The sequence below is a fragment of the Delphinapterus leucas genome, chromosome 16 (assembly GCF_059928025.1).
Source record: "Delphinapterus leucas isolate spDelLeu-1000000601 "Yukka" chromosome 16, BTC_Dleu_Yukka2, whole genome shotgun sequence".
Taxonomy (NCBI): Eukaryota; Metazoa; Chordata; class Mammalia; order Artiodactyla; family Monodontidae; genus Delphinapterus; species Delphinapterus leucas.
This window is the reverse complement of record NC_143144.1, coordinates 79,072,449-79,092,096: the sequence shown is the minus strand read 5'-3', so window position 1 is coordinate 79,092,096 and position 19,648 is coordinate 79,072,449. Positions and strand designations below refer to the sequence as shown.

At 49.9% G+C, this 19,648-nt stretch overlaps 1 protein-coding gene across 2 annotated transcripts in view; it reads left to right on the top strand.

Moving 5' to 3' along the window:
- The first annotated feature begins 7,263 nt into the window (after nt 1-7,263).
- Nucleotides 7,264-19,648, top strand: part of CPXM2 (carboxypeptidase X, M14 family member 2) — a 123,339-nt gene continuing 110,954 nt past the window's right edge. The window contains exons 1-2 of one of the 2 annotated variants that reach the window (XM_022568514.3): nt 7,267-8,107; nt 19,231-19,329. In XM_022568514.3, coding sequence (XP_022424222.2) covers nt 7,807-8,107; nt 19,231-19,329 — 400 coding nt within the window. In that variant the 5' untranslated portion in view covers nt 7,267-7,806. Of the gene's footprint in view, nt 8,108-19,230; nt 19,330-19,648 lie in introns of both variants that reach the window. The other variant, XM_089898312.1, reaches the window with a different exon arrangement.

Here is a 19,648-nt window from a genome sequence, read left to right as displayed (position 1 = left end):
CGGCTCTCAATGTTATCTGTCTGTTCATGTTGTCCGGGGTGCCCTTTGTGGAATGTAAAACCTTTATCTCAATGTAAGCAACTTCACCAATTATTTTGCCTTATGGTTTGTACTTTTTTTTTTTTTTTTTTTTTGCTGTACGCGGGCCTCTCACTGCTGTGGCCTCTCCCGCTGCGGAGCACAGGCTCCGGACGCGCAGGCCCAGCGGCTATGGCTCACGGGCCCAGCCGCTCCGCGGCACGTGGGATCTTCCCGGACGGGGGCATGAACCCGTGTCCCCTGCATCGGCAGGCGGACTCTCAACCACTGCGCCACCAGGGAGGCCCAGTTTGTACTTCTGAGGTTTTATTTCAGAAGTTTTCCCCATCTCTAGGTCACAAAGATATTTTCCTATATTTTCTTAAATTATCTTCATGGTTTTGCTTTTCACATTTAGCTCTTTAATCCATTTGGAGTTTACCTTTTTGAGTGGTCTTAGGTAAGGATCCAGTTTTAGCTTTCCCCATATGGAAAGCCAGATTTCCCAATGCCACAGAGTGAAAATTCTACCTTGCTTCATAACATTCTCACATTGTGTATCGTTCCCATTACACGTAAGTCTGTATCTAAGCTCTCTCATTTGTTACGTCTGTCTGTGGTCTGTTTTTGTGCCAGTACCATGATTTCTATTTCTTTTTTCCCCCCTTTTTTCAACTGTGACTTTGTAATGTGTCTTAATACCTAGTTGGACAAGTTAAGTCTATCTTAGCTATTTCAGGACTTTTTTCTTTCCATACGTATTTTAGAATCACTGTATTGAATTTCTCAAAAATCCAACTAGATTTTTTATTGTATAGAATTTACTTATATTTACAATGAATTGATTTATAGATTAATATGTAGGGGTGAGAATTGAATCTTTACGATACTAAGTTATCCATGAAAGAGCATGGAATTCTATCTTGTCATTTGGTCAGGACATCATCTCAGTTCTTTACTAAAATTTCAGAGTTGCCTTCTTACAGGTCTTCTGTATTCTTGGTTAGATAAATTCCGAAGTATTGATAGTTGCAGCCATAATTAGCTACTACTGTGAATTTATCGTATCTTGTGTTATATTGTCTTATTTTGCCTGATGATTCTGCTGGTCTTTCCTGGATAAATGATCTGATGATTCACCTTTAATAATAAAGATTTTTTTCTCTTTCCTTCTTAAATTTACACTTTTTTGTCCTTTTTCCCCCTATATCATTGGCCACAGCTTCCAGGACCCTGTGAAACAATAAGTGATGGTGGACACCTGGCCTTGAATCCAGCCTTAAAGGGAATGCATCTAAATTGATTCTATTAATTATAATGTTTGTTATAGATTTTTGGTACATGACCTTTATCAGGATAAGAAAGTTCCCTTTTATTTGTGGTTTGCTAAGAGTTTCTTTCCTAATTCGGTGTCGAATATTAAGAAATGCTTTTCAGATTCAGATAAGGCATTGACAATTCATTGATTCAGATAATCAGACAATTTTTGTCTTTTGGTCCATTGCTGTGATGAACTACATAGATAGGGTTTGTCCTTTTGAGCCAACCTTGTATTCCTAAAACAGGGCTAGCTTTCTTATACTGTATTAAAAAAGAAGCTGTGGGGTTCAGTTAGCTAACACTTGACTCAGGGTTTCTTTGCATCTGTTTTCATAGTAAAATGAGCTCATTATATTATTTTCATATATTTTCATCCTGTGGTTTTAGAATCAGGATTACAGTAGCCACATAAAATGATCTAAGCAGCTTTCACTCTTGTTCTGTTTCCTAGAATAAAACTGTTATGAGATGGGAATTTTGGCCTTTTAAAAAGTTTGGTAAATTCACTTGTAAAACCACTGGAACTTCTTTACAAAGACTGGCTGACTCCCATTTTAATTTCTTTACTATTGTTGGTCTCTTTGGGTTCTCTCTTGTTATGTCAACTTTGGCATTTTATATTTTTCCTAGGAATTTATTAGATTTTCAAATTTGTTAAGCTTATAATACTTTCTTGTTATATTTTTGGTCTCTATTCTATGAAGCTCAGTATCTTCTGTGATGTGGACAGATCAGGGATTTCTCCTGCAGAAACTGCAGTACAACACCTGGTTTTGGGTTTGGTTGCATGAGAATAAGCTATAGGAGTGGGTGGTCTTTTCCATTTCTGAGGCCTCCCTGAGTTTGTGGACTAAGTGCGTTTGGCATTGCTGTTTCAGAGAGCCCTGTACCCTGACAGTGGGAGAGAAAGGGGAAGGCCTGAGCTTCAGACCTTTGAAAACTTTTTTTCTGAACTGGGCTAGAGTGCGGCAGCCCCATGTGTTGGTGGTGGGCTGGGGGGACAGGAAAGAACCTTCCTAGACTTTGTGTCCTGGTTTCTCACACTGAGTTCCTTTTCATGCAAACAGTGATTCCACAGAGATGAACGCTCCTTCTCTTTTAGGTTTCATGCATTAAGTGACCACAGAAACAGCTCCAGAATTTCCATTGTGAGGAATTTAGATCCTAAGCAATCCCACTGGAAGAAGGGGCTAGAGATTTGCTGGCAGCTAAAGCCACCCCCAAGAACCCCTCATGACTAGCACTGGGTGGGCCTGTGCCTAAGTGCATCTTGGGCCCTGTGATGGGTCAGAGACTAGTGGGAACAGGCTTAGACCTGCAGGAAGTCATTACTGCCCATCAGCCTGCAGAACAGGAGCTGAGGAGGGGGGCTTCAGGGCAGCACAAAGATGCAGCCACCAGTAGGACCCCTGGGGCCAAAGTAGGGAGGGACATGGAAGGGTTGGGGGAAGGAGTAGTACCCAGATCTCTCTCCCCCACCCCCCATCTCCTACTGACACCTCTTATTGACCATAACCAATCAGAAACCAGAGGGCAAGGATGTTCATTCCACAAGGGTCAGGTTTTAGGATGCAGACGACCGAGGGGGATAGAGGTGGGAATGGATACATGGAGAGAAATCAGCACAAAGGTTAGATGTGATCATATCTGCAAATTGTCCTGTACATAGTAGGTGACCAAGGAATGCTGTATCTCCAGGGATACTGGGTAGCCTCTGACTAATCTGAGTTCAATGTCTCCCCAAGTGTCTGTTGGTATGATTTCTTAACAGTTTTGACAACAGCATCTTATTGTTTACAAATGGGATATCTCAAGCCAAAGCAAGTTTCCCCAGGTCAAACTAAAAATGAAATCACAGAGCAGAGGCAATACTGAGGAGAGAAAATGAGCTGCAGGGGTACGGGACCCATGAACTAAGAATGAAGCTTATCAAAAGATGCCAAATCTATAGAGTCTAGGAGTGAGAACAAACATGTTGAAAATTAAATATGAAATGGGTGATTATGTAGTAATGAGATTGAGGACATTACAAAGGACACTGCCATTTAAACTACCACATCTCAACAGAGTGATGAACGGGAAAAACCCTCCAGCTTCGTAATTATAATCATCGTTGCCATAACAACTTAGTATCTCTCTTTGTGAGCAGCTATCTCGAGACTATATTTTTAGCAATGACTGTGCCTGAACGTGTATTTTTCTTTATATAGCAGCTAATTTTTCAAATTACCGATTTAAAAAAAAATCCATTTTCATTCTCTCTGAGTGTAAACGTCTCAGGGATAATTAGGGAAATGAGCAAGTGTGGAAGTTCGTTATGAAAAATGCTATAAAAGTATTGATGTCTTGACAACATTTGTTTCAACAGAATGTTCCCGGGACCTGCACACTCTATTGTTCCTTGTCAAGCAGCTTAACATAAATCTTCTCTGTGGGGCTCATAAATATTTGAAAAATTATTAGCTCTGTAAGATGTTTGAGGATTTTTTGACAAGTACAGATTGTTGTGGAACGGAAATTGGCTTAAGCAGAACCCTGAGCCTCGGGAACGAATGAATGAATGAACCCTGGCTCACCTTGCTTAACAGAAATGCACATAAACAGATTCCCAACTGAAGCAAACCACGAGTTGACTTAAAAACAAAACAAAACAAAACAAAACACCGTTTGAAGAACTCAGAAACCAGAGGGGATTCTGAGCTGCCATTCTGGTTTCCAAATTTGCCCCAGCTACCACACCCAGCTGGAGGGGTCGCTTTCATAGCTTGGCAAATATCCAAGATTAGTTAGTACTTTACTGAGCTCCACTTACACTATTGGGAGATGAAAACAGCCGTTTGTTAGGGTCCTAGACTTAAGTTAAATAAATACATTATTAGGTTGAGAACAAAAAGGTCTCAGAAAAAAGCGCTCTCTGCTGATGCCATGAAAGACCCTCACTCATGATTAATCACGCAACAATGACTTACTGAGAATTTTCCATCTTTCTTGTACTCTATTGTGTCTGTGGAGGATGTGAAATTAGCAGATTATAATAATTACCAGTTTATAAAGATTTTATAGACACTGAGCAAGGGGCAGTGAAGCGTATTGTTGCTGGTTGGTGCACTGGGGGAACTAAGTTTGGGTGGGTGCGTGAGCCTGAGTCCTATGCAGAGGGGTTGGACTTATGTGAGATGCGTAAGCACTTTAGGTTTTTCAATAGGCAAGCAACAGTATACATGGGTGCTTCAGGGAGAAAGCTGGTAGCTTCCCATGTCGGGTGAACAGCAAGTCACAGAGGCCAGAAGCAGAGAGACCTGCCAAGCAAGTGTCCCAGTAATCTGACACGAGGCTCTGAGCAATGGACCAGGATACTGCCAGTGGGAATGGAGGAAGAGGTGAGTTAAAGAAGATGTGCTACAAGAAGCAACAGGATTCAGAGACGTGTCAGCAGTCTTAGAAGGTAAAGCATAAATGGGGCAAAGTCTTCATCTGGGAAGCTGAAGAATGAAGGAATCCTCCCTGGCAGATAAGCTGGGGTGGAGAAGCAGGATGCGGCTTGGTGAACAAAGGAATGAGGTCAGCTTGGCCAACCCCTCTTCCTAAACTTCATGAACTCTGGCTGTGCCCTGCAAATTTCCAGGCGAGCAGCCCCAGAGATGGAGAATCAGAGGGAGACAAAGGCAGCTCCAGGAACCGTGCAGCGGGTTGCTACATTGGCATCAGTGCCAATTCTTGTTCTGTTTGTTCTGCTTGCTTTAATTATGTGCCTCTCCACGGAAAACAAACAAGCAAGCAATAACACAGAGAACAGTGATTAGTGGGATTCATTTCCTGATTCGAGGGATGTGCTGAGAATCACGTTTGAGTGGGACATTCTCTGATCGTTTACCAGACGCTGCAGAGAAGATCTATGTTATTTTAGTTACCTAAGAGGTGACAGGAAAGCAACACGTTTTCAAAACTTGTGGGTTTGGGGCCATCAAGACTCAGGCTGCCTGACTTTAACGATTGGATAAAGGCAGGAGAGAAGGATTTAGTCTGACTGCCACTAGTTTTCTTTGTGTCCTTGGGTGAGTCTGGACCTCAGTCTCCTCCTCCGTACAATGGGAGGGAGAAGGTTCGTCTCAAACTTTAACTGTATCAGAATTATGTGAGGAGCTCCTAGACGTGCCAGCACCCAATCCCACCCCTCAGGAGATCCTGTAGGTCTGGGGTGGGTCCTGGGCATTTGCGTGTTTAGCAAGCTCTGGGGTCTCTGGTGGAGGTAGTACAGGGTGCAACCCTGCCTGGATGGAGGATTCCAGGTGACCCTCTCGCTTGCGCTTTGCACAGCCAGCTGGATCTTCTGGGTGTGTCACTTGCTGCTTTTTGGCCACTGAAGCCCCGTGTGGACTTTGTTGTCTGGAGTGCCTGGCTTTAGATAAAAGAGCCCTGGGGGATATATCCTGGAAGAGGGTGGGAAGGCATCCAGAGGGGGTCATGGACCAGCCCAGCCCAGGCCTACTTGGAGAGTAGAGGGAAGGAAAGGGGGCCTTCCTCTTCTCTCACTCTGGAGACCTCTGCGGGTTCTGGGTTCCAGAATTCCCTGGGAAGTTGACAACCAAGTCCAAGGCCTCCTGGCCCTTGGGGATAGGGCAGGGCCCTGCCTCAACCTGCCCCCCGCCCCCGTCCATTCTGCTTTGGCCTGAGGTCTGGGAGCCCAGGAAACCTGCCCTAAAGGATGGCCTGGTTAATCGGTCTGTGTGGGGATAATGAGAGAAAACCAGATGGCAAATAGGAGAGGCCAGAGGCAGAGGATGGCCCAAGCCTGCTCACTGTGTGGGCTCAGAAGTGTGACTCCAGGGAAATGGGGAGGCCTTGCCTGAGTGCCCAGACCCAACTCAGTGGCACCCTGGAATGGTAGGGTCCACAGGGACTGGGAAGGTGATAGCCCAACTGCGAGTTGAGGGTCAGTCTGTCCCTGGGGTCAGCAGAAAGGCTCCCCAAAGATATTTCTACCTGAATCCTGGGGATCCATGAACCGGTTAGCTTACATGGCAAAATGGCCTTTGCAGATGTGATTGAGGTCACCACCTTAAGAGAAGGGGATTATCCTGAATTATTTGGGTGGGTCCATCCGATCCAGGAGTAGAGAATTTTCCCCAGCTGGGAAGAGGGAAGATTTGGCAGAAGGGGAGAGATTTGAAGCCACTGGAGGGACTCCACGTGCCAGTGCTGGCTCTGTGATGTAGAGGCCCCACACAGGACCAGAGAGAGGCTGCTGGAAACGCCTCATGGCCAGCAAGAGAAGGAACACAGCAGCACCTGGGAGTGAAGACTGGCCAGTCTGATGGCCGGCCAGTAAAGAGGACCTCAAGGCTACCACCTCTGGGAACTCACCTCAGCCAACATCTGTGTGAGCCTGGAAGATTCCTCCCCAGAGGCCCCACCGGGGAGTGCAGCCTGGTGATCGAAGCCTGGATTTTAGCCTGGTGACCCCCGCTCAGACTTCTAGCCTGCAGACCTGTACCATAATAAGTATGTGTTGCTTTAAACCACTAAATTTGTCGTAATCTGTTATAGCAGCAATAGAAAACCAATGCAGGCCCCATTTCCCCAACAACCCAGCCTGAAAGATGAACACAGAGTTTTCCAAGAACATAAGCTACTTTTTCAAAAGGTAGTGTGAGCTCCCTGCCCTGAAGACAGGAACCTGCTCATCCGATGAACGAAATGCGCCCTGTGACCGCCAGGACGTCAGCCGGAGGGTGACTCCTCTTCTCTCCTCACCCAACAGGGTCACTTCTCAGTCAGGAGCAGGGCTCCGCCCCCATCCTCCCCGACACTTTACTCCTCGGAGCCCTGGGGACCTGGGTTCCTCATTCATATTTCCTGAAATAGGATCATGGTCAGGTTGAGGAAAGGTCTGTCTGGCCGGTGGGGAACCCGTGTCTGATGTGGAGCCAGGGACGGGGTCGGGGTCAGGAGAGCTGGAGACTAGGCTTCGGGCTCTAACTTGCTTTAGGACCTTGGGCCGATCCTTTCTCATCGTGGGTCACGGTTCCCCAACCTGTAAAACGGCTCGAGGTTCCTCTGGGGAAGCAGGCGCCCAGCTCTGGCCGGCTTCGGGAGTGCGGGCAAAGGGGTAGGTTTGGAGACAGTAGATGGGGTGGAGGGGGCTCCCGACACCCGGCTCCAAGGGCCCGCCACCGCGGGGTCGGCCGGAAAGGGAGGGAGGAGGGAAGGGCAGGGCCGGCCCCTCTGCGCCCGCCCCGCGTCTGGGCGCGCCCCTGCCCGCCCCGGCCCGGCCCAGCCCAGCCCAGCCCAGCCCAGCCCAGCCCAGCCCGGAGAGCGGGTCACACGCGCCGCCGGTCGGCCGCCTCCGCGTCCCGTGTGCCCCGCTGTTGAGGCCGGCGCCCCTGCCCTGCGCCGCTGTCCGCGCCCGCCGCCCGCCCGGCGCTCCCGGCGACCGTGACCCTGCCCCGGGCGCGGGGAGGAGCGGGCATGGCCCGCCGGGGGGCAGCCGCGCTGGCGCTGGCTCTCGCGCTGCTGGCGGTGGCCCTGGCCGGGGCCGCGGCCCAGGGCGCAGCCGTCGAGGACCCCGACTACTACGTGCAAGAGATTTGGAGCCGGGAGCCTTACTACGCGCGCCTGGAGCCCGAGCCCTTCTCGCCGCCGCTGCCCGCGGGGCCCGGCGAGGAGGAGCGGAAGCTGCGCGCGTCCGAGCCCAGGCCGCCCAAGAAGGCGACCAAGCCCAAGAAAGCTCCCAAGAGGGAGAAGTTGGCTCCGGAGACGCCTCCGCCAGGTAAGTAACTTTCTGCGCTGCGCGGCCCGAGGGGGTGCCCGTGGCTGTGCGCCTGTCCCAGCGGTAGCCCGCCGGGTCTGAGGCGACCGCAGGCTTCGCAGTCTTCGCAGTCCGTGTGTCTGGGATGAGAGACCGGTGAACCTCCCCTTCGCTGCCCCCCACCCCCTTCCTAGGCACTGCACTGCGCATCCCGCGGGCCGCCCCGAGCGTCCTGGAACTTAAACCTGACCAGCGGTCCCCTCTCAGGTAGAGACACACTGTGCAGTTGGGAAGCTGCCTGGGCAGCTGGTCCCAATGCCCCAAGTTTGAAATTCCCTGGGCAAAGGATCTTTCTGCCGGACACTTCTTCCTACTCTGCCTACTTTTTCAGTCTTCTCGCAGGGCGTTTTCTTGAGAGTGAATTTCCTATTTGGCGATGTGACTAGTTGGTCTGTTTTGGCACCGTGGCCTTCTGGGGAGAGCTCAGCGGAGGGCCTTTCCCCAGGCAGGGTCCCCTCTCGGCCCCCTCCCTCCTGCTTTCTGTGGGTCCCTTGAATCTGTCCAGTAGGGGCAGGATGGCAGAGCCTCTGTCGGGGAGCCTTGGGCTGCGGCTGGACTCCTGTGTAGGAGGAGGGGTTAGGGAAGCCCAGTGGCGCCTGAAGCCGGCCGTCTCTCCCAGCCTTCTCAGTTGCATCCCCACTTTCCGCCTGCCCCGTCTTGGGGGAATGACTTCCATTTAGTTTCTTACACTCCTTGAGAAGGGGGACTTTCTCTTCATTGTCCCAAATGTTCTTTGCTCAAATTGCAGAGGGCTGCGGTCCTAGTATTTAAAGATTGAGGCATGAGGCAGGATTGTGGCCAAATTCTCCGGCCTTGTAACGGCCTTCCTTGAAAGGAGATACATGCCAGTGGCACGATTACACAGCTCCTGGCATGAAAGGCATCACCTTTGTTTGGTCAAACTGTTCACAAGAGATAGCAGCGAGGCAGTGGGGAAGGAGTGGAGATGACGGCTCAGAACTCTTGAGTGTGTGGGCCCATCTCAGCAGCTCCTTTGCACTTACCTGGAGGGGGAGTCCTGCCCTGTTTCAGTCTGTGGGCGACTCTGTGCATCTGCAGGCAGTTCTGTGAGTTGTGTAACAGGAATAGGAGTTGGGAAAAGACACTCATATTTGTAGACCATCTGCTGCGACTTTATTAGGAGATTTACGGGCAGCCGTCTCATTCATTCTTTCAGGGGCTCTGAGGGGTGGGTATTCTTGTGACTTGACAGATGAGGAAACTGAGGCTCTGGCCACGTAGGCAAGCTGCTTAGGGTCACTCGCTGGCGTGGGAGATTTGAAAGCCCTTCTCCTGTGCTTTTAACTCGAGATCTTTTTTGTTTGGTAGTCTGAATCAAGCCGGCATGTGTTTTTGTTTTTTTAGTATCTGCTACGTGGTTAGCACAGCGCTGGGCATGGTTGGGAGAGGTGAGTGGGAGACACATTTGTTAGGTTCTGGTATTTACTGGTGAGACGGCAAGGGGAGCATGGAAGAAGCCGCAGACTGAGAGTGTGAGGGCTGCACTTAACGCCCGGGTCTGGGGCTCAGCGCTCAGCTTCCCGGACCTCAGCATCTATCCGCCCAAGACGACTAGTGCCTGCTACCTTACTTGTCAGCTGTTTGATGAGCTTTTCAACAAAAGCTTGCAGTGTGTCAGCTCGTGGTTGTGCTAGCCCTAGCCCTTGTGTGAGTTCTTCATAACTCCGCAGGAGAACCTTTCCAACATCAGATGCTGGGTGAGGTCCTGGGGGGAGGGGAGCGCAAGACAGCCCCTGCCCCGCCCTCCTGGAAAGCACCAAAGTTGGCGTCTTGGAGAAGGTTATTGCAGGTGTGTTGAGGGCTGCATTGCTGATTCCCCAAAATAAAAACAGGGCCCTGGAAATTCCAGAGACTCAGCTTCTGGAGAGCTGCCTCCAGGCCTCCTGCCTGGAGTGTGTGTTTCTAATAAATTGTGTGGGGCTGTTCAGAGCTCCCCGACTCTGACAAAGTGTGGCCTTGGTCAAATACTTTCAAGTCTGTTCTCCCCATCCTGCCGTTTCTGGCACTTGACCACTGGAACCCTTTACTCTGGACCCCAAGTGGGGGAGCTTGGTTAAGACTGACTTTGACTGGGGGGGGGGCTCAGTGATAGTTTGTGCAGTTAAATTGCAGTAAGAGGAGATGATTTTGTCCCCCTTAAGGGGTGGCTTGATATATGTACTGCTCGTGATATAATAGAAGCATTCGTTTCTGTTTGCTGTGAACTTCTGCACTGGGTAGATGGTGCCTGCTACATACCAGGCACTGTCTAGACACTGAGGTGGGAGTGAGAGGTAAGATTTAGAGAAGAAAAAGAAAGTGAAAGCATATGTAACTACTCATTGAAAAGTCTGTCATGTGCTTTGTCTTTGTAGATGATGATGTATTTTCCAGATAGCCGGTATCTTGCATAAAGGCTGGGCTCCAGGGAAGATGGAAGGCAGACGTTCTGTGCGTCAGGGCTAGGAGGGAGTCTTGTCTGAATCCCATAGGGAGGTATACTTAAGGAGCCAAGGGCATTGGGGATTTGATCTTGGTGTGAGTTTGACTTGCCCCTTAACTGTTCTTTCATGCTACCACAGAAATATGCAATGGATGTCATGGGCTGGCATTCTCCTGGAAGTGGCTTGGACAGCTGAATCCTTTGGTTAATTGAGAGCATTGCATCTTCCACGAGCGGCTGACAGGTTCGGGACAAGTAGAGCCCTGACGTGCTGAATAGAGTGAAATCTTCAATTTTTTTAAAAGTTTTTATTTGGAAGTAATTCTAGACTCACAGGAAATTGCAGAAATAGTGCAGAGAGATCCTGTATACGAGGGGTCCCCAGTACTGGTCTGTGGTCTGTTAGGAACCAGGTGGCATAGCAGGAGGTGAGTGGCGGGCGATCGAGTGAAGCTCCATCTGTATTTACAGCCGCTCCCCATCGCTCACATTACCGCCTGAGCTCCGCCTCCTGTCAGATCAGTGGCGGCGTTCGATTCTCATAGGAGCGCGAACCCTGCTGTGAACTGCGCATGCGAGGGATCTAGGTTGTGCGCTCCTTATGAGAATCTAACGCCTGATGATCTGAGGTGGAGCTGAGGCGGTGATGCTAGGGGAGCGGCTGCAGGTACAGATTGTCATTAGCAGAGACGTTTGACTGCACAGAGACCATAATAGTCAGTTGCTTGCAGATTCATACCAAAACCCTATCAGTGAGTGGCAAGTGAAAACAAGCTCAGGGCTCCCACTGATTCTGCGTTATGGTGAGTTGTATAATTATTTCATTATATATTACAATGTAATAATAATAGAAGTAAAGTGCACAATAAATGTAATGCGCTTGGATCATCCCAAAACCATCCCCCCACCCCCCGTCTGTGGAAGAATTGTCTTCCGTGAAACTGGTCCCTGATGCCAAAAAGGTTGGGGACCGCTGCTGTATACTCTTTCCCCAGCTTCCCCCAATGATAACATCTTTTAGAATTACAGTACAGGATTTCTTAACCTCGGCAGTATTGACATTTTGGGGCCAATTGTGTGTGTGTGTGCGCACGTGCGTGTGTCTCAGGGCGAAGGCTGTCTTGTGCATTGTAGGATGTTTAGTAGCATCCCTGGCCTTGACCCACTAGATGCTGGTAGCACCCTCCCCCAAGTTGTGACAATTAAAAATGTCTCTAGACATTGTCACCTGTCATCAGTGGGTTGAGAATCACTGCTCTATACAATGTCAAAGTAGGAAATTGACATTGGTACAATACTTTTAACTTTTAGGTTACATTCCCTGGTCTTCACATGCACTCATTTGTGTGTGTGTGTGTGTGTGTGTGTGTGTGTGTGTGTGGTTCTCTGCATTGTCTCACATCTATGGATTCATGGAACCATCACCACCATCAGGATACAGAACTGTGAAATCTTTTTCTGTGGTGGAGTGGGACTCAATACCATAAAATTTCTGAAGCCCTCATTGTGAACAGCAGTAACTCCCAGGATTTTAGAACTTCAAGGAACCTAAGTGTTCATTGCATGCAAGTTCTTGTTTATTGCAAGATTCCGACAGTGGGCTGCTCGGTGTTAAAAAATGATTGAAGAAGACAATTTAGGTGATAGAAACTTTTTTTTAACACGTTCATGAAATGGACAGTCTCCTTGTGGAGAATGGCAAAATGGGGCAGAAGGCAGGAAGCTTTTATAGGACAAAGAATAAAGAACAAGGAAGGAGAACATAGAAAATATCTGGTTGGCTGGGGTGTCACAGTCCACTTTGTTTGGGGTGAGAAGACCCAGAGTTGGCTTGGCGTTGGGGAATTGGCTAACTAAGAGCCAATTCGGGTAAGAGCAACTCCATCTTGGGCCTGGAAGTTTACTTTTTTTAAAAAATTATTTCTTTTATTTTTGGTTGTGTTGGGTCTTTGTTGCCACACCTGGGTCTTTCTCTAGTTGTGGTGAGCGGGGGCCACTCCTTGCCACGGTGCGCGGGCCTCTCACTGCAGTGGCCTCTCCTGCTGTGGAGCACGGGCTCCAGAGCGCAGCCTCGGCAGTTGTGGCGCACAGGCTTAGCTGCTCTACGGCCTGTGGGATCCTCCCGGACCAGGGCTCGAATCCGTGTCGCCTGCATTGGCAGGCGAATTCCCATCCACTGCGCCACCAGGGAAGCCCCTGGAAGTTTACTTCAACACCAGTCTTGGCTCACACGTTTCCACTGATGGGTGCACACCACCTTGCGAGGTTGCTTATCCATTGGATAAATAGTACTGATTGCTAGCATGTTCTTCTTCACAGGGACCTGGCAAGCTGCTTCTCTCTAATTCCATTTATTCAGCTGTTTCTAGCCAAATTCAATATTTTCTAGATCCCTGCAGTTGGAATGCTCTGAGGTCCAAAGAGTGAGTCTCCTGGCCCCAGTTTTCATCATCCCAGGGTGAAGAGTGAGATGACGGACCACATCCTGGGCGTGGGAGTGGATTTGGGGTGTACGTCTCATGTCATCTCCAAATTGATGGACTTGGTTTGGAGCCATACTTTTTGTAGAGAAAAACATGGACAGAGAAGTAAACCACAGTTATATAACTGATTTGCCTTTTCCCTCCCAAGTGGTCGGAAGAAACAACCAAGTTAATAAACAAGACTCTTAATAGGTGATTTGAAGATGTTTTGTTCTCCCCCCTCCACTGGGTTAGAAGTAGCCTTTAACTTTTGGGTTCCTGCTTGTTTGTTGCTTTCTTCAAGGACTGGGGAGCATGTACCTCTGTTGGAATACACGCCCGCCTGCATTGCATCCATGGTTTTGGTCCACGGTCTTGAGTCCGTGGAATTCGCAGAGTGGGCAGCGATCCATGTTTGTTCGTATGTCTGTGCCCAGAACTGGAGAGTTTGCACTTTGTGCTGTGTTGCCCCGGCTTGGGGGGGAGGGGGGGCGGGCGGGCGGGCGGCAATAATCAAAGAGTTGTTATTTGAGCATATTTGGTTGTAAACAAAGCCCTTTCTGTTATGCGCTGCCAGCTAGTTGCTGGAAAGAGCTTCACTTTTAAGCTTTTGCTGCAACACTCTTCAGGGCGTCTTGCAAGGTTTGGCCTTCAGATGGAAATGTCTTCTGCTGGGCAAAGCTGGAGTGTGAGGATTAGATGAATGTGTTTGTAAATATTTCACTATATACTTTAAAAGCAATCACAAGGCTGTCAGCACACCTAAACAAATAACAAGAAATCTTTATATCATGGTATTATATGTTCTCTTGAAGAGTTAAATCCAAAATGTTTGGTCCAACTCCCTACAAAATTCCAAGGGAAAGGACTTTTTATAAAAAAGGTCTTCTCACATACATCAGCAAGCAGCTTTCTAAGACACCACCTCTGTTTCCAAAATGCTTTCCAAAGTCAGCTATTCGCGCTGGCAGATCTCCTCTCGACTGTGCCCATGGTTCCAGAAACCAGGGTTTGTGCGTGGATAATGAAGGGACAGACACTTGCGTGTTTGGGGAAGCTGGGTTGGATGCTGTGGTTCTTGAAAATAGCCACCGCGTTTCCTGCGTGCCCTGGGCATCCCTGGCTGCCAGACCTCACGGTGGGTGGTGCCTTCAGTCCCGTGGCAACAGCAGCCTGGGCCCTGGAACCTGGCCATGCCACGCGGCATGCGGGATCTTAGTTTCTGACCCCATGCGCCCCGCAGTGGAAGCGTGGAGTCTTAACAACTGGACTGCCAGGGAAGTCCCTTGAAACCTGGATTTTTGAGGTGGGAGTCTCCGCTGGATGTCTGAGGTGGCCAGGGAGCCTGAGCTCTCAGGCTTTGTGCCTCCAGCAATGGCTCTGCCTTCTGTGGCCTTCTGAGGTCCCTGCCTCCATCGCTGCTTTTCTGGGATCATGAAACCCATAAAACTGGGGTGGCTTTGGATGGCTACGGGAAGGGCTAGTGTTCGTAACTGGCTGGGATCCCATCAACTACTGATCTGGGTATCGTAGGATGGTCAGAGCCACACAAGACACCTTCAAATGTTCATTTAAGACTTTTCATTTAAGACTCTAGATTTTTATGGAATACTTGATGCATGAGAGGCACATGGAAGAGTTTGGCATAGTTTTTTCAGGATTCAGAGAGATTCAAAATCTGGCTCTGCCACTCATGGGCACGTATGACATCTTCACGCCTCGAATTCCTCACTGTGACAGGGGAAAAAAAAAAATAATGATAATAAGCTTCCCAATGTGGTGTGAGGTCAGAAGGTCGATGCACAGCCTCGCAGTCTTTCGAGGGACAGGTCAGAGGCAGCTCCTACCCAGCGTCCTCAGGTCCCCCGGCTACGTTGAGTCCTGATGGGTCCTGCTTAGCGGTGCAGCCCGGTTTATCGGCATTTCCTTCTCTGAGTCTCACTCCCTCCACTTCTTCATTTGTGCTTCATGAAATCACCTCTCACATTCGCTCCTGCCTCCAAGGCCTTGTCTCAGGCTGATTCCAGGCAGAGCCCAAACAGAGACCAGCAAGTACCAGCAGTGCCCCCTGCAGGGCTGGCACACCCCACCTGCTGTGGTTACCGGGGTATCTCTTTAAAGGCTAAGGGCTTCTTGCTTGGTTGCAGGTCAGGAAGGTGGCTGTTGCTGCACAGAGGCTGGGCGTGGCTGTCCCTTCTGCCTTGGGGACCCTGGTGGAGGCCAAGTCTTCTGCACGAGACCAAGGCCTTTCTTCTGCACAGGAGGCCAGCCCAGAGGAGGTCATGGTCTGATTGGCTAGTTTCCCAGGGAAGACACAGCCAAGCAGGAGCAGGGGAGGGCTTTTGATTGATTGATTGACGGACTGATTGATTGATTGACTTTGATCCAGCCCTGCTGAAAAAGTACTTAGAAAACTGCACTGGTGCTTCCGTCTCCAGCCCAGACCATTCAGGTCACTGATTAACGGACGCAGGCACGTCCTTCAGCCACTCAGCCCCTTTTTTCAGGCTTCACCTGATCCCTGGGAAACCTCCTTCTGCCAGGAGCTTGACGGTCTCAGATTTGGGAACTCGATAAGGACACAGGCTGTCCCCTCCCTGTGTCATGATCCTTTTCTTGCTAACACACACAGGGAGCACGAGTTTCTGATTTTTTTGTTTTTTGTTTTTTGCGTGCTCTGCGCAGCCTGTGGGATCTTAGTGCCCCGACCAGGGATCAAACCCACGCCACCTACAGTGGAAACCTGGAGTCTTAACCACTGGACCGCCAGGGAAGTCCCGGGAGCACAGGTTTCTAACTGCTTTTGTTTCGGCTTTTCACGTTCGCCTGCAAGGTCCTCCTTGGTCCCATGGTGTTTGAGAAAAGCGGAATTATTGTCTGTCCCGGTGCCGCGAGGCTGCCTCTCTGGGGAGCTCCCGAGAACCTGCAGTGGCTTGGTTTCTCGCATCCTTCCTCCTCACGCGGGTTCCTTCACAGGAGCCAGGCAAGGAGCTTAGGGTGGGGCTGCGTCCTTCACAAGAGGGAGCGCAGGTGCCATAGGGCTGGAATTTCTTGGGAAAATGCACATATGCGGCAAAGAATTTTTTCGGATTCTGGGGTTGCTACTGTAAGCTCCTAGTATAGAGAGGGGAAAAAATAGTTTCCTGTCAATCAAGGAGCGTGATATTTATCACCATGGACCAGAATAGAATATGTGGCCTGCATCGGCAATTCAGTTTGCTACTTTTAAGGAATTCAGTTTTGTCACGCAGCCCAGATGGAGATGTTGATTTGGTCCTGGCTCCTTCTCTGTGCATTATTTCCACTTCACTCTTTCTGTCATCTGTACGAGAAGAAGGGGCAGGGAAGGGCCTAGGCCTGGCGTCTGTCAGTGACCTCGGGTGGGTCTCTTCTCCTCTGGGCCTCCGTGTCCCCCTCTGTAGAATAATGTTCGTAGCAAGCTTCCTGCCCTCGATGGGTATTTGCCAAGATCAAATGTTTTAATCTACGTGAAAATGCCTTGTAAATTGTGCCCCGTGCTCCACGTGTTGGCTGTTACTCTTCCAGCACCTGGGATGGTGCTTTGTGACGGTCGGGACTTGGGACTAACAGGAAGGGTGAGAAGGTGGAGGCTGTCTTTTATTCAGAGGTCACTGCAGGTCAGGCACGGCCCTCAGTGCTTTGATGTATGTCATCTCTTTCCTCTCTGTAACTCCCACCGAGGCAGGTACCATGTCTCCTTATTTCACTGATGAGGGGAATTAGCATAGGAGGGGTGAGGTGGGTCCCCCGAGGCCACACATGGTCGGTGCAGTGGCAGAACCTGGCCGCCTGGGGTTGGAACCAGATCTGTAAGTACATGTCCTGGAAGTGCGTCTTCCCTAGAGAAGGTGGCAGGTGCCCTGCCTGTTTTCTCGGTCCCTTTGCCACTTCCCTGCAGGGAATCTGTTCCCCACATGTTGGTTTCAGGGGTGATAGCACATCTGCCTCACATCTGGGCCATTATTGGATTCCCAGAGCTGAGTACGGGGTGTGGGTCCAGCCCAGGGGAGTGAGGCTGAGGGTGTTCGTGGGGCTGTGTCCTCTGACTCTGTCTCCCATGCTGGCCGTGGAGGCCCCGTAGAGGTTGCCCAGGCAGAGGGAAGGCCTGCAGTGAATGGCCGGCTTCCAGGGAGGGGTTGGATGGCTTTTTCCTCTCATGTTTTGTAAAACTTTTTCTTCCCTTAACATTTTATCTTTCTGCCAGATCAGACGCTTGATTCTCAAAAGTTATGGCACCCAGTTTTCCAAACAATCAAGATTTTTACAGACCCTCGATCAGGCTCTTTCAGAAGAAGTCACCTGTGGAGGTCACCGGGCTGGCATTCCCACCCACAAAAATGGGACAGATGCCGAGGTGACATTAGGCTGATGTCATCAGCCACACTCAGGTTGGCGCTCCTCCTCCTCTGGCCTTTCTGAATGTTTTGGTTTATTCATTTCCTTGACCCGAGGAGGACATTTAATTTTGTGATTTTTTTTTTTTTTTTTTTTTTTTAGCTTACATGAAAAATGAAAGATATACCCAGCAGGTATCACCCAAGAATATGATAGAGAGGGGTTTGCCTGTGGCTGGGCCCAGTGCACCCTTGAATTTTTTGAGGATTTAAGATTTTCTTGATAAATATCTTTTTTTTTTTTTTTTTTTTTTAGTGACTCTAGAACTATCTGAAATGATTTCATTAATTGGCACAATCCACTAGATGTTTTTGGTATTTCAACTTGCTTTTTAAAATCCAAACTAAGTATCTTTCTCCATAGACCTTCCCTTCCTCTTGTTGTTGTCTCATTGGTCATCCACTGACTCACGGTCATTCATGATCAGTTGTTCCTCAAAGACTTAACCAGACTCTGGAGGGAGAGCAATGAGCAAAACCAGACACAGTTCCTGCCCCCATGAACAGAACGACGTATTTACATGTGTTTGATAATGCTACACAGGACGGGTGTGCAGAGCCATAGTGGGGGTTGCTGACACCACACCCAGGTCCTCGTTTCCCACTGGCACACCCATTCCACAGCTGCTGGGGCTTGGCTGTGATGGCTCACAGCTGCTCCCCTCTCTGGAGCATGAATGATCCTTGGAAGGAGACAACTCCCACCACCCCACACACACCCCTCCCCCACAGTCTGTAGCCAGAGGCGAACCAGCATAGGAAAAGGTGGCCCCTTATCTCAGGATGGGGCAACACTGCGTGCAGTTCCAGCTCCAGAGCTCCCCGTGGGATCAGGCTGAGTTAGGCTCTGCCTGGGGACACAGCCTAGCTTAGCTCCTTCCTCTGCCTCATCTTGCTTCCTCCCTTCTTTTCTCCTTGGAGCCCTCCCTCAGTACATCACCTGCACCAAACCCCTGCCTCAGGCTCCACACAGAGGCAACTTGACCAAAGACAGGTGCTCTCAGAGCCCATCCAAGGAGACATTGATGTAGGTGGGGAGTTCAGGAAAACCATCTCAAAGAGGGCATGGCCGAGCTTGGATTTGCAAGATCAACAGGAGTTAAATAGATGGAGAGTGAACGGAAGGATGTTGCAGGAGGAGGCACAGCACATGCCGAGTTCTGGTGGGCAGGAAATATGAACTGCAGGCTGAAAGGAAGCCAGTGTCTGTGGCGCAGAGAGAGAGTCCAGTGTGAGAGGAAGCTGGACGGGCCAGCGGGGCACGAGCAGGCAGACTCCCTGGGCTCCAGGAAGGAGTCCCTCCAATTGGTGGGCAGCATCATCACACCTCCAGGTACCCAGCCGGGGCCTTGGAGAGTTAGGTGGGAGGAGCCCAGCATGGTAGGAAATCTTGCCCCGGGGTCAGAGGTCTGGAGTTCCAGCTCCATTTTATCAATTAGACATGGTGTCACTTTTGGGGCCCCAGGGAGGGTCAGAGGTACTCCGCAGGACGTTTTGCGGTCTCAGAACAGTAACCACCTGCAAGTGTGCATTGTTTTTATTAGGAGTGGTTATTCCCCTGGGTGCTCACAATAACACACTTCCTTTCCTTTAACCACGGGCCCCTCAGAGTCCAAGGTGCCTTCACTGGGGTCCGGGAAGGCAGAGGGTAGAGATGGCTGCTTTGCAGGAGAAGACGGCTGAGTCCTCACCAGCCTGGGATGATTCTGACATATGTGACAGTAAAGACATCTCTCTCGCTCTCTCTCTCTCTTTTCTTTTTAGGTAAAAAGAGCAACAGAAAAGGCGTGAAAACCAAGAGCTCTGAGAAGGCTGCCGGTGATGATCACAGGGTCCCTGTGGCCCGTGATGCTGTCAGAGAGGGTGAGTGAGGCCCCTGCTTCATCACCGGCCCTGGGAGGGCGCAGGCCCCGGCGCAGCAGCCGAGTCCTGAGCACGGGTCTGCCTGGGGTCTGCTGCCCCTTCTGCACCATCCATACGGGGGTGAGAACATTCACAGCCTGTCTCTTCTGCTTCGCACAGTAACTCACAGCCATACTTTCTCATCAGCTTGACTAAGGTCATTTCCGAATTTCCTGGAGCGCTTGCCTTCCCTGCCCTTCCCCCTCCCCCCTCGAAGACAACATCATTTCCTTTCTTGTGGGGCCTCGTAGCTGCCCACAGCCTTGTGTGCGCATTTCTT